The 13158-nt window shown below is 32.1% G+C and overlaps 1 protein-coding gene across 1 annotated transcript in view; it reads right to left on the reverse strand.

Moving 5' to 3' along the window:
* Positions 1-270: 270 nt before the first annotated feature.
* Positions 271-13158, reverse strand: part of LOC149907689 (lachesin-like) — a 43085-nt gene continuing 30197 nt past the window's right edge. Inside the window, exons 3-9 of the mRNA XM_090103383.1 lie at positions 7431-7537; positions 5757-5942; positions 4039-4231; positions 2066-2194; positions 1609-1728; positions 962-1132; positions 271-880 (exon numbers count right to left, since the gene is read on the reverse strand). Coding sequence (XP_089959509.1) covers positions 621-880; positions 962-1132; positions 1609-1728; positions 2066-2194; positions 4039-4231; positions 5757-5942; positions 7431-7537 — 1166 coding nt within the window. The 3' untranslated portion in view covers positions 271-620. The remainder of the gene's footprint in view (positions 881-961; positions 1133-1608; positions 1729-2065; positions 2195-4038; positions 4232-5756; positions 5943-7430; positions 7538-13158) is intronic.

The following is a 13158-nucleotide window of genomic DNA, read 5'->3' on the forward strand; positions in this document are numbered from 1 at the left end:
AATCTACCCACCCCGACATTTTTAGCCACGGGCCTGCGGTTACACTTAAGTTTAGCCGGCTAAAGATAGAACAAACTAACATTAACACCTCGTCGAAAATAAACCTAAGTTTAGCCGGCTAATCTTAAGTTTATGTTCTCACCTACCTTTAGCCGTAACATATATATTGTTTGAAAGGTACTGTTGAAATCTATAGCAATATTTTTGCCACGCTATTAAAAACAATAACTTATATGAGGAAACATTCAAATGTTTAACATTTCAATAACGTAGAAAAACTTTTTTCCAAAGTAATAAGACTAGAAATTGTTATTAATATTTTATTTATTTCGTAAAATATTATCTTACAACTATAACTTTGATATAGTTTTATTAGCTTAATATATAATTATATACATGTTATATAAATCTAATTATTATCACGTTACACGTTGGAGGAGTAACTTAGACAACACGTACAGTATTAATTTCCACGTGGAATAATTCCTACCTAGAGCATTCACAGAAAGCATTTAAATAATATAATACTGAATTGAGATTTAAATTATATCGTTATAAATTTTTAAATCAGTCGCCAGAACATTAGTGAAACTTGTTTATTTTCATTATTTTGCACAAGTTTAAAGTAGGTGTTTAATTAAGCTTAAGAAAATAGTCGTAATCGTCAGCGACGCGGAACAAACCATGGCCTCGTTGGGTGTTGTCAGGATAATTTTACCTTCGTTTGCGTACCATTTGTTCGCGCGATCAGGCACACGATTGCTTTTCTCGTCGACTTTGTTGTCAAAATTGTCGTCATATATTTCGGTTCCGTACTCCTCATCTGAAGTTGTTCTTTCATCTGGATATTGATAAACGTGTCTGCCATTCCCCGGGATTTCTACAAAATAACGTAAATTGAACAGTGCAATTTATTTATTTTTCATTCCATTATACATAGGTGTATCAGTGATTTTCTTACCATATAATCTTATTTTGCTTTCCACGTCCCCCAGGGAGTTTTTGGCTACACAAATGTAGCTCCCGAGATCTTCTCGTCTGATATTTTTTATAGTCATAGACATTTCAGCTTCAAACATGGATTTTTGTCTGACAGTCATCTCGTGGTGCTCAGATGGTATTATCAGTTCACCTGCGGAACAATTTATTACTTAAAACATTTGCTTTTAAATCCAATATTAGAATTTCATCTTTCCACCGCTAAGTTTTATGAAAAATGTAAAAACTTCGGGCAGACACCTAGAGTTTTATATCCGCTTTTTAATTTGTTTCGTTTTTATTTTGGGATTCTTTGCTCAGTTAATAATTGGTGTCAGTGTTTACATAAATCAGTAATGAAATTGTTGTTGTGGACATTTCTTTGTTTGGATTTGCTGCGGTCTGTCTATAGATTTGTTTTGATAATGACGGGATTATATTCCGATAAATCTAATATTTCTGTTAGTTGACCAGATATATTTAGGTATTTTGATGATCAGATATATTTAGGAGCATCGATCTTTTTATATTAAAGACGGAGTATTTATAAAAAATATTAATCACATTAATACTATAATAATAACTAAACAAACACTAAAAAATTCTTAAAACTGTACATAATTATCTTACCAGGGTCTTTAACCCAGTAGTTGATGGATTTAGGAGAGGACTCGACGTAACACTCCAAAGTAACGTCCGTGCCGAGGGGGGCTCCAACCAGCTGGTTTGGCACCTGAATCACCGGGTGAACTGCGCAGAAACACAATATATTCGTCTCACAAAAAGTATTAGTTTCACAATAACTGTTTCATCTCAAAATATTAATTAGTTTCAATAGACCACGTTAATTAATAACAATTATAAAATACCCAGCATGTTTAATATTACGAAATAACTCGAAGCTTTAATACTTTTTAATTAACCCTCGCCCGTTAGTGAGAATAGGTACTTATTTGTGTAAATGCCCATTTATCGAAACAAAATAGGATCAAATTGCTCGTGATCTTGTAGCAAAAATTATACGGAGTCTTTTTATTAGAGGAGGTTCGTGAGAAGAATAATAAGTGTGGAGAAAGTATCAACTTACAATGAACACTAATGTGGATCCTCTTACTGACGGTAGGCGGCACTCCATTACCCGCTATACATAAGTATGTCCCCATTTCAGAACGAGATATCTTCGTCAACTTCAACACTTCACCTTGATAAGTTAGCACTGTAAACATTCAACAAATAATGCTATATATATCTCAAGTACCTAAGACAATAAAATAAGTTGGACGAGAACGCCATTTGCTTTTTCTTTCCGTAAATAATATTAAAAGTTGAAAGTGCACACCTGCTTTTTGTTTTATTTTAAATTTATACTCTTTCCACTAAAATACATTACAACATAACTATATTGTTCTACACAGAACAATAGTTATATAAAATATATTTGGACGTGAACTTATTCTCTCCAACAAGTGTAGCGCTCTTCTATTTTGTTCGCTTTTACATAGTTGAAATTGGATTTCGGTAAGATTTTTTCAGTGATCCGTACAAAGGTCTCGCAGTGTTCGTACAATGAGACCTAGAAGTCTATTCAGAGCAGAACTCTACTAATTACGACAAACTTTAAACAATACTGGACGCGAAACTCATCCCGAGAATAGTCGCCGCGCAGCTCATTGTAGCGCCACAAATGCGGTCACACAGACATTCGTATTATATACATATTCAGAAAAACAATGCTGTCCTTGCGCCATTCAAATAAACTTAGACAAATGAAATATTTTTCCAGCATTTAGCCAGGTTTAACATTATGTAACAATGGAAACTGTGATTTTTAGAATATTTAATTCAACTCAGTTTTTTCTGGCTTTCATAATTTTTTTTTCTTTGTATTTTGGGGAGTCTGAAAATGTAAATCTAACATACCTGTTAATAATTGAGAATATTAGTGATATTCGCAATTATTTTGTACGGATAGAGGAATTTGAGTAATTAAGGATAAAAACGAAATGAAAGGTCAAGAAGGGGAAGGCAGAGGATCCTGTTGCATGACTGCGTTACCCGGCGAATCAAAATGGCGGGTTAATTAGTATTATTTACAAATAAGAGGGTGCGCCGTAATGAGTAAAACAGAATGTTGAGGGTGATATCTGAGGATAAACTTGAATTTCTAAAGACAACATTATGAATTAAATACGCGTACGTTTATTTACTATGAAAATTATTTAACATATTCAATAGGGGATGGTTAAATCATTACAATATAATATTTTGTGGTGATTGTTTTCAGTTTTCACCACATTATATACAATTCTTAGTATCAACAATAAACCGAAAACTAAGTACTTAGTGCTACAATGCTATGCTGATTATATGACAGAAATTCTTAATTTGATTCTAAACTTAAGCAGGTTAAGAAGAAAGCATTAAGACTGCTATAAGTGACTGCGCTTTTCTTTTTCTACGCTACGTAAAGCTTTATTACGTGACTTAATTTTTCTATAATTGTCGAAAATCTGTGGTCCTAAAGCTTGCTTTCAATCAACTATTATTCAGGTTTGCGTGTGGGAATGTTGATTTTATCGCTAACGTTGTTTGTGTTGGAGACCCGGATTACCTTTACATGTGTTATTTAGAAAACAATGCCGCACGTAAATGTTGCCTTTCAAGGAAATTATGTTTCATAGAGACGTTGAATAATCCCTTGGAAATAACGGTTACAAGGTTATTTCAAACATCTGGAATACATTGTCTTGAAATCTGTATTGAATTCAAACAGAGATCGCATCTCAATTTAGTAAATATGTATTAGCAATATATTCAAATATTTTTATTTTGTTCGGATATAATATTAATCATTAATTACAAAAATCTCTTAAGCCGTTCGTAACCTTTCATCTTTCTAAGCATTCATATTAAAAGGAAATTATTATTCTTCGTATTTTATGCTATTGAAGAAAAAAAGTGTTCATAGTATTGAATCGATGGATCGAATGAAGGTTTTTCCGGGAAATATTTACCCTAGGGCAATTTAAATGCTATACGCATTATGGATAATTACTTTACCTTTAGTTTTAATGCCTGTGTTGTCTCTTATAACGATTTCTTGACCATCTTCCCTTTTCCACATGACTCTAGGAGGGGGGATGCCCCGAGCTCGGCAGGAGACTCTGGCTGTTCCTCCTTCAGGCACCATTGTATCCCCTGATGTCTCTTCTGGTATGAAGTCCGGAGGTATTACTACTTCTAGGTATCCCATCTAATTCAAAATATATATTATGTAATTTCAATTTCATAGCTAGTTATTGATTTATAGTGTGATGCATTGTATGCAATTAATATTTTTGTAATGACTTACAATAATAATTGTTTATCCAAATAACATCAAACGTAACTTTATAAACTTGAAGCATATTTAAGAATTAAAGTATTATTGTTGCCCAGACACTACATTTCATTATTGTGGATGATAGAAATTGAAGATATTAAGCGGTTAAATACTTTTCAAACAATACAACATCGCACAATACAAATAATTAAATCACTAAACAATCCAATCAATACACTTATAGGAGATAATTTGCTCACACCAATTGCCCACAGACTGTAGAATTCCACTAGACATAGACAAGTGAATTTCGAAATTGCTTTTTGAAAACAAATTATATCGAATGGTCTGTTCATTTCAATAATCACATTTTAAAATTAATTGAAGCCTTTTCACTTTGTATACGATGTATTGAATTGGAAGCGAGCTCTAAAATAGACAGAAGAGGCAATTTGCTTTACGGCGCCTCTGAATGGTAACTTTATTATTGACTAGCGGTCCGCCCCGGCTTCGCCCGTGGTACATGTTTACGTTTTCTCTACATAAGAACCATCCTCGTACTTCAAGGAATATAATAAAAAAAGAATTATCGAAATCGGTTCAGCCGTTCTCGAGTTATGCGCTTACCAACACATTTTGCGATTCATTTTTATATATAAGATTCGCCCATTTTTTATTTATTAGTATTCATATTTCTTATGGTATGATGTTTTAACGCTATTTTAATTGTTTTGAAAAATTTTTGACTGGTTTAATAATATGAATAGTTCAAGTTCATGGTATTACGGTATTTATGAATACAATCTCAACTAATTAATGTAAAATTTCAAGAGTATCTGTTTCTGTGTCTATCCTTTTATGAAAATGTAATTCTATTAATAAATGAAGATAATCTGATTTGACAAGCATGTTTAATAACATTTTAGTCTTTATTATAATAATTGATTAATCTCGGCTAATATTTTATTTAGCATCTATAAGGGTTTTAATACTGTTTTATATAACATTATTATTATTTATTTTGTTATAAATATTTATACATATACATCAATAGTCACATACAATTCACACTTAACCATTTAAGTTTATAATAAAAAAAATTCTATACTAGGAGGATTCTACGGCCTACTTCATATTCTCTAAAATTAGACACAAAATAAAACTTTTCCTATTTGTATTATTTATTTGTTAGGCTTTTAGATATGCTATCGCTTAATAAAGGCAGGTAAAAGTTACATGAAACATTCGTTTGTTACTTCGGCCTGTTAGTGTAAGAAACACGTGTACAAACTTCTGCATTTACAATATAACTATAGACATTATTTATTTATCACTAAAGCTATTCTAACAATAATTCAGTCATAACGCAACTACGTAAATAAAATGTACTTATGTCATTATAAATGTTACAAAGCAAGTTTGCATATCACCTATTGGACATATAAATAAAACATACTTGACTCTTCATGGGATCCGTGTTTATTTGGCACATGTACTGCCCCCGGTCTTCCTCTTGCACGTTCTTGATGTGCAGGTACCACGTGGAGTGGTCCGAGTGTGACACAGAGACGCGATGGTTGTGCGTGATCACGTGGTCGTGGATCGCTTGGATCGCCTTCGTGTCTGCTTTTACCCAACCCACCTGGTGAAAAATAAACTTATTTTTTAACAACGAAACAAAATTTTAACAACAACTAAGAGTCACAATCATATCATTATTTTATTGCCTAACCCTGAGATGTTTTTAATAAAAAAAAAAACAGAAATTATGTCCTTAAATACTTTACCCTGAATTTTGATTGTCATTAATAAAAAAATCAAATTTATTATTATTTAATTTTAGGTTTATAGCATCAAAAAAGGTAGGTATTGTTATTTTTGTATAATCACGAAAATGTGTTAATGGTAAACTGACTTGTGAATTTTAGCCCAAGTAAAGCCTTATTTATTATTTCTTCTAAATTCCGACTAAGTAACAAAATAGCTTATTAGGTGAACAGGTCACATTAAGTAAATGGTAGCTGCTCAGCTAGGGTTGCTAAGATATATTATTTTTCAGATTTTGGTTATTTTTAGAAAAATCTTTCGTAAGAAATTGTATTTAATTTTGTTTCCTAAACATCAAGTTATTATCGATATTTATTATTAGATAGATTTTTTTTAATAAATACTTATATAAAACACCCAGACACAGAGCAAAATTCTGTGTTCATCACACAAATATTTGCCCCGGGTGGGAATCAATCCCACGACCTCTGGCTTGGAAGGCAATTAATGCACAAGTAAGGCTGAAATTTGGTGTACTGCATTTTATTGCTCTACCTGTTACTGTATAGTTTCTGGTATAAAAAAAGATAATAAATGTAAATGTCTATATGTTAGATTAAGTAAACATAAAATACATTCCAATAGACAGCCCTAAATGGGCAAATATTCGGTATTAACGGCACCGCCCTAATCAAGGCATCTTATTCTGTAATGCTATGTTGATTCTTCAATTTCCCAAAAGGTAGGTTACACATTATTCATTAGACAGAAATGTTTTATGAACGCTCTGACTATTTAACGCTCTGAATAATTAATTCTCAAAAAGAAGTTTATTCCGTGAGTAAAATTAATAATTGTAAATATTGTGCCAATGGTTTAATAATATGAATTGTGTTGGGACCAGTTCATCAAAATTAAACATTTTCTGTACGCTATTTCCTTAAGGTTGAATATTAAAACTACCCCAATATAATATAAGTTTTACGAGAAGGCAACCTGATGTTGGGCTCCTTTGAATAATATATTAGAGTAATATTAATAGAAAACAATATTTGCTTTACATAGCTAAGCAGCTGAGGGAAGGTGCTGTCAATAAAATTAAGTTTGTTAGTGATAACAAGGTTGTTGAACATCTTTTGACCTAATTTATTTTGCCTGGTAGTAAGATATTCCCAGAAACGACGGAGTTTTCCAATTCGTGACGTATTTCTTAATTATCTACATAATTTTACATAAAATAACAATATGGTACTTGTAAAAGATATCTCGAATTAAAAGTGTTGATTTCAGTTTAAAGTTCCTTGAGGGTGTGTTTCGCGCGGCAGATTGCGGCTTTAATAGATTGAATTAGAAGCGTACTTACCCGGTAATTGCCTAAATTGACGACGATACACTTGAACGCCGCGTCTCTGCCGATAGGAACTGTCAGATTTGTGATTGGCTCTCCGAATTCTGGCACTTCTTTACCCCCTGAAACAAAATTTTGTTTTTACATGGTGTCACCATATATTGCTATATTGTTCGCTAGTTATTACTATATCTAAGTAATACTTAAGATTATTGTAAGGAATTGTTGGTTTTCATTCACTGATATAACTATTCAAATCTTAAGTGTATTTATTACTTCAAGTTTTACCAATGTTCCTGTACCTAAGCGGTAATAAGTAGTATTCTCGATAATTTTTCAAAATAAACTTGTAAAATGCAGTGAAAATTCGCATCCCTCGTAAATTAGAATATTTTAAAAACCTTAGGAGATTACTCCGATTATTTAAATTAATCCGTTTGCATTCGCAATTTTCTGCTTTTGCTTACTTTGATATTTATTTCAAATAGATACGTGTATATTAAATAATATATTTTATTAAATTGCTAGTGATTGAATAGCAATTGTTTGTTTAATGAAAGTTGAAAATACTTAAATAGTAATAATTATTAGGTAAAGCTATTTTTACATTCTGTATTTCTAATACTAAATTAATTATTAGATGATATTACTTCGTTTGGTAATGAAATAAATAAATTACTCATATGTCCCTGATTTCTGATCGATTTATTACAAGCAAGTAGGTCGGTACTCTATGATCTATTAGACCTAGATACGTTTTGTATCTCTAACGAGGATTGAACACTAACAAAATATTTTTATTCGCGCCTGTAGAAATAAACGTGTTACACTCATTCTATTATTTGCTTTAATGTACAGTTTTAATCAAGTTATAATAATAAAGCGCTTCCAAAAAATTTACTTTGTAGAAATACAAGTTATTTTATTTCCTTGCACTATCTCTTAAACTGGATATCCCACTTAAAACAACTGAATAACCAAATTCATCGTCTAATGACTAATCTCTTTACAAATGTTCGAGACGGAAATTCATCATTGACCACTATATTCATTTCACCAGACCAACAAATATTTTCCAAATTATTGTGTAATACCATCGTAGCAGTTATTAGGAGGTCATTTGAGCGCAATCGATTAATGTATAATCGACATAACAAACAAAAGCAATAAAGTTCTGGTCGTTAAAATGCGGTCAACAAAAGGCTGGAACAATTGTTTGAATACGCCTTAAGACTGATGAACGTGGAAGTCGTGCAAGTTTCCCAGTATGGGCTTATCAGGACTGTCGCTACAAAGTTGCTACGATACTGTCGACTGCATTTGCTCTACTAAGACCTAGTAGTGTGTCAACTAACTGGACTGCTAATAGTTAGGAAAGTTATGGAACGGGTGTACATTTTCTTGATAATAGCTTTCAATTAATAATAGCTTTCAAATAATTCAATTGTCTTTTTTAGAAATCTTTAAAAATAATTTGATATCCATGGCTAATTTATTTAATCAGTTAATTTAATTAAATTAAATGAGAATATAGCTAAATATTTCATCTTTACCGAAAGTTGGTCAACGGTTCAAGCTATATTCTAAATGATTATAAATTGATTACTTTAAAATGTTTAAATGGTTCTAACTATCCATTTATAGAAATTATAATACTTCATTGTAATAGAAACGCAGACACAATGTTTATCGCAATTTTACGGCGAAATTTTCAAGTTTGCAATTTCGACGGTGATACGTTCATAAATTCAATGAAATTACCCATCTTTCTGCGCTTCAAGGAGGCCATATATTTCTCTTGGAGACAGCGCCTGCGATGTCGACCATCACGCAAATGATAAATCAGTATGGCACACAATATTAAGCAAAAAGTGCTCGCTTCATGAATTCACTGATTTAAATATTTAAATCAGACCAGGATATGAAGGAATACTTAGAATAATGCATGCCTAGTGAACATCCTGAAAAACGTGCATATTTTAATTACGTGTAAATTATACTGTACAATTATTTTAATGTATGTTTGATATACAGTCTGTTGAATTCGCTTGAATAATTTTGTGATTTAATAATTCTCCTAATTAACTTTTTTACTGCGTTTCCTTTAGGAAGATAAAAAATTACTTGAAATAGAGATAATATCTACTTTTTCATACTTATTAAAAGTTAAAAAAGTTAACAAAAGTTAATTAAAAGGTTTATATATTTTTTCATTGAAAGAAGAATTAACTTTAGATTATGAACCTCTACTATCGATAAAAGGCCATATGCAACGAGGTAAGTACGCTTGTGACATAATTTATGATAAGTATTATTAACTGTTATGAACTTTACACAATAATGCCATAAATAAGGGAGCGAACAGTAATTGCATTTTGATTTTTTGCTGCAGACAATGTTTCCTGATTTGCTTGTTTAATTTAAATGGAAACTAAATGAAAGTTCCAGCTGGTCATTTGTCATTGGGTGGCCTGGCCGCGTGGTTCCGACGAAGCGAGTTCCGGCTGCAAGCTGCTTTTATTAATATTTCCAACGTGAATTCACGCTTTATTAGCAAACAGCCGTCATGTGGCTGATAAATTATTAATGTGGTCGTAGCACAGCTTGTGTTCTGATCTGCTTTTTGCAGATAGCGCGCCGTTTTGCGTTAGCGTTTGTTTTTGTTTACTACGATGATAGATTGCATGAAATTGGTGCCGTAATTAGATGTTTATGATGCATCACATTGAGCTAGTTCCTGTGTGCTAACAATATTCTTTATACGTATAAAGCAAAATTGTATTGTATTTTGTAATGCTCATAAAATTGCTATAACGTAGAAGATGTGTCAGCATTTTGTGTGACAGGCCTATAAGGATATAAACGAGAAGCTTAAATAATATTGTTATGTGAATATTTATGGGCCTTTATAAATTATGGCGTATTTGATATCTTTTGGTGTTAATATTTGACTCTTGAACCATGAAAGTAAGAGCATTTTTGACTTTTATATCCAGGGTTCGACCGTGTTTGCAGAGTGATATAATATAATAAAAGAACGTCGGCGTTCAATGAACGAATGTTACAATATGGTTATATTTCACATATACTTGAAATATAAGGCACGAGAAAATGTAAAATTAATAGCTGTATGTCGCATTTATCAACTTTTATCTATTATATCTTTAACTGGAAATGTTGATGGGATATTACACTCAGTATAAATTTTTTCTCCCCCACCGCTCAATAAGCAGTTGTTCGAAAGTAACGACATTAAATTATACAATTTCTATCAGAAATAGTTTTACAACGCTTAAACTCCCTGCAAATGTAGCTACGTTATCTTCATTGGAGAACAATTTGTTCAAAATTGGCAGGCAAGATCAAATTTCCAATTGCCTAATCCAATCGGTGCGCAGGTCATCATGAAAGCCCTTTAAGGTGCCTTTGTAGTCGGATCGAACACATCCGTACTACAGAGATGTTGGGTCACGGAAAATATTTCGCGATAGATACCCGAGATTCCACCAAAAAGCGTATCCAATGATTGGTAATCTACGGATCGTGTGATATATTGACTTGATCGAGTTCCACACTCTTATTTCCATAAAGAATTTGCTCCTCCGTAGAGATACGTAGTTGTCTGTCTACGTTGATTTATGAATATCAATATTCGTCAGCATAAAATTACCTGATTTCTGTTTACTTTCCATATAACAGGTAATTAATTGCACGATGAATATTTTAAAGATTATAAGAAGACAAAATATTTCTTTTATTTTCGAAAAGTATCAAGAGTCAAAATGATTCAGTGACATGAAAGTAGTAATAATAAATTATTTAAGATCATCACCATTTTATTATATGAAGTAAACATAAAGTTTTAATTATTTTCATTATAGAAAATATGCGCTTTTGAAATCAACTTTTCTTGTTCCAGCTACAAACAATGAGAAATTTGTGCGTAAAAAGCGAAAAAATTTAGACTTCATTAAAAATTTCGGCTCCAACTCAACGAAGCCACCGACGTAAACTTTTCCCATTTCTCATTTTCATAATTATGCTTATAATATATAAATGTAGACGAATAAATACTATAGTTGCTTTACTCGTACGTAGCTTATCAGGCAAAAGGTTGTGAAAAGTCACAGACATCAAATTAGATGCATTTAAGATTGCCGTTGTTTAACTCGTCGCATTAAAGTCCACAAAATTTCAAATAAAGTGAGCGTCACGTACAAGTGAGTGATATCACGTCTACGGCTCATCAGCGGGTGCACGTGACGACTTTAGTACAAACAGATTTCGCAATACGACCAGCTTACGGTGACCCGTTCCGTTCCTTCCTTACAAGAAAGTTACTCCATTATCAAGGAATGAAGAAGACACCTCGGCTCGCGTTACACTGGCGATGTTAATAATACGCAAAAGAGCAGCCCGCTGCCGTTTCGCTACAAAGTTTTCTTTCTCCTAACTTTATTACGCCATTAGAGATCGCGTGACGAAGAATCGCACTTCTTCTCGTAATGTAATTTATTTTGACTAGTGTATTAAGCAGCGAAATTATTCTTGTCTCAGCCCTAACGTGATGTTAATATTGTGTACTACTATAATATATTACATAAATAACTTCTTTATTATGTTGTTGTGAATAGTAAAGTAATTGAATCTGTAATGCATAATAATAATTATAATTATAAGCAAGGAAACCAAAGTTACTAAAAATTGCTATACAGTACAATCAACACAATTTCAGAAAAAAAAAAAATGATTGATATGTCTGTAATGAGTGACATTGTTCTACTTGCTTCATGTTTTCACTATTTTTTTTATTTTATTCAAGATTAGGCAAGCATTTGACCATCTGCATCGCTTCGCCTGATGGAGCATGCTGACCTAATAGATGCCTATTCACTTTTCTTTTGAATAAAAAAAATAAAAAAATAAAATAAAATTATGAAGATATGAAAGTCAATTCTATATTATTGTTACTTTTAACTCGAAGTAGTTTTTTTTAAGATCAGGTTAGCCATTACAAGTTATAAAGAATTATGATTTATGAAATAAATTTTGAAGATTATTTCATATTGTTTAATATCAAAAAGTTACTTGCTTGTTGAATTTTAACAATAGAGTTAAATTTCTACCATCGATAATAATTAATTGAGAGAGAAACTCCTTTACATAGAACTGAACTGTAGCTCGGTAACTTTTAGGCAAAAACAAAAGTATCTAACAAAAGACTTGGAGGTAAATACTGGGACTTCCTTTCTTTTTCAATCTACAAAGAGCAAAACAATAGTTAAAGTTGGGGAACGAGTGAGGAAATTGAAATTAAAGGAGAGTTCGGATCTTGTCAGTTTATCAGGGGAGGGGCTGACGTCCACCAGCTTCTACCTGTTTATCTAATGTCGGCCGAAAGTTTTTGCAGCGAACCTTAAATGAGTTTTCATACGTCTACGCCTTGTTAGGTTTGAATAAACTTGAATAAATTTGACTGAATTCGGCTCGGCATGGCAACTTTTAACAAAAACAACTGAGATGATTTGCAAGCGAAGAAAAATATTTTTCAGATGGTCCAACCCCAAATTGGGTTAGTATTCACTGCGGCTGATTGCAGCTATCCGTCGATGTGGAGTCCGCAACGACTTTGATTGTTCTTTTAGTTACGTTCATCAAATGTTTTGTCTTGTCCATATTTCAGATTCTATCGCGCTTCATTAAAGATAGATTGCATTCATTGAGCTGTAATTTATCTTTTCTG

This window comes from Colias eurytheme, chromosome 6, assembly GCF_061535395.1.
Source record: "Colias eurytheme isolate Ceu_HAF_F1 chromosome 6, ilColEury1 Martin Lab GWU primary, whole genome shotgun sequence".
NCBI classification, from domain to species: Eukaryota; Metazoa; Arthropoda; class Insecta; order Lepidoptera; family Pieridae; genus Colias; species Colias eurytheme.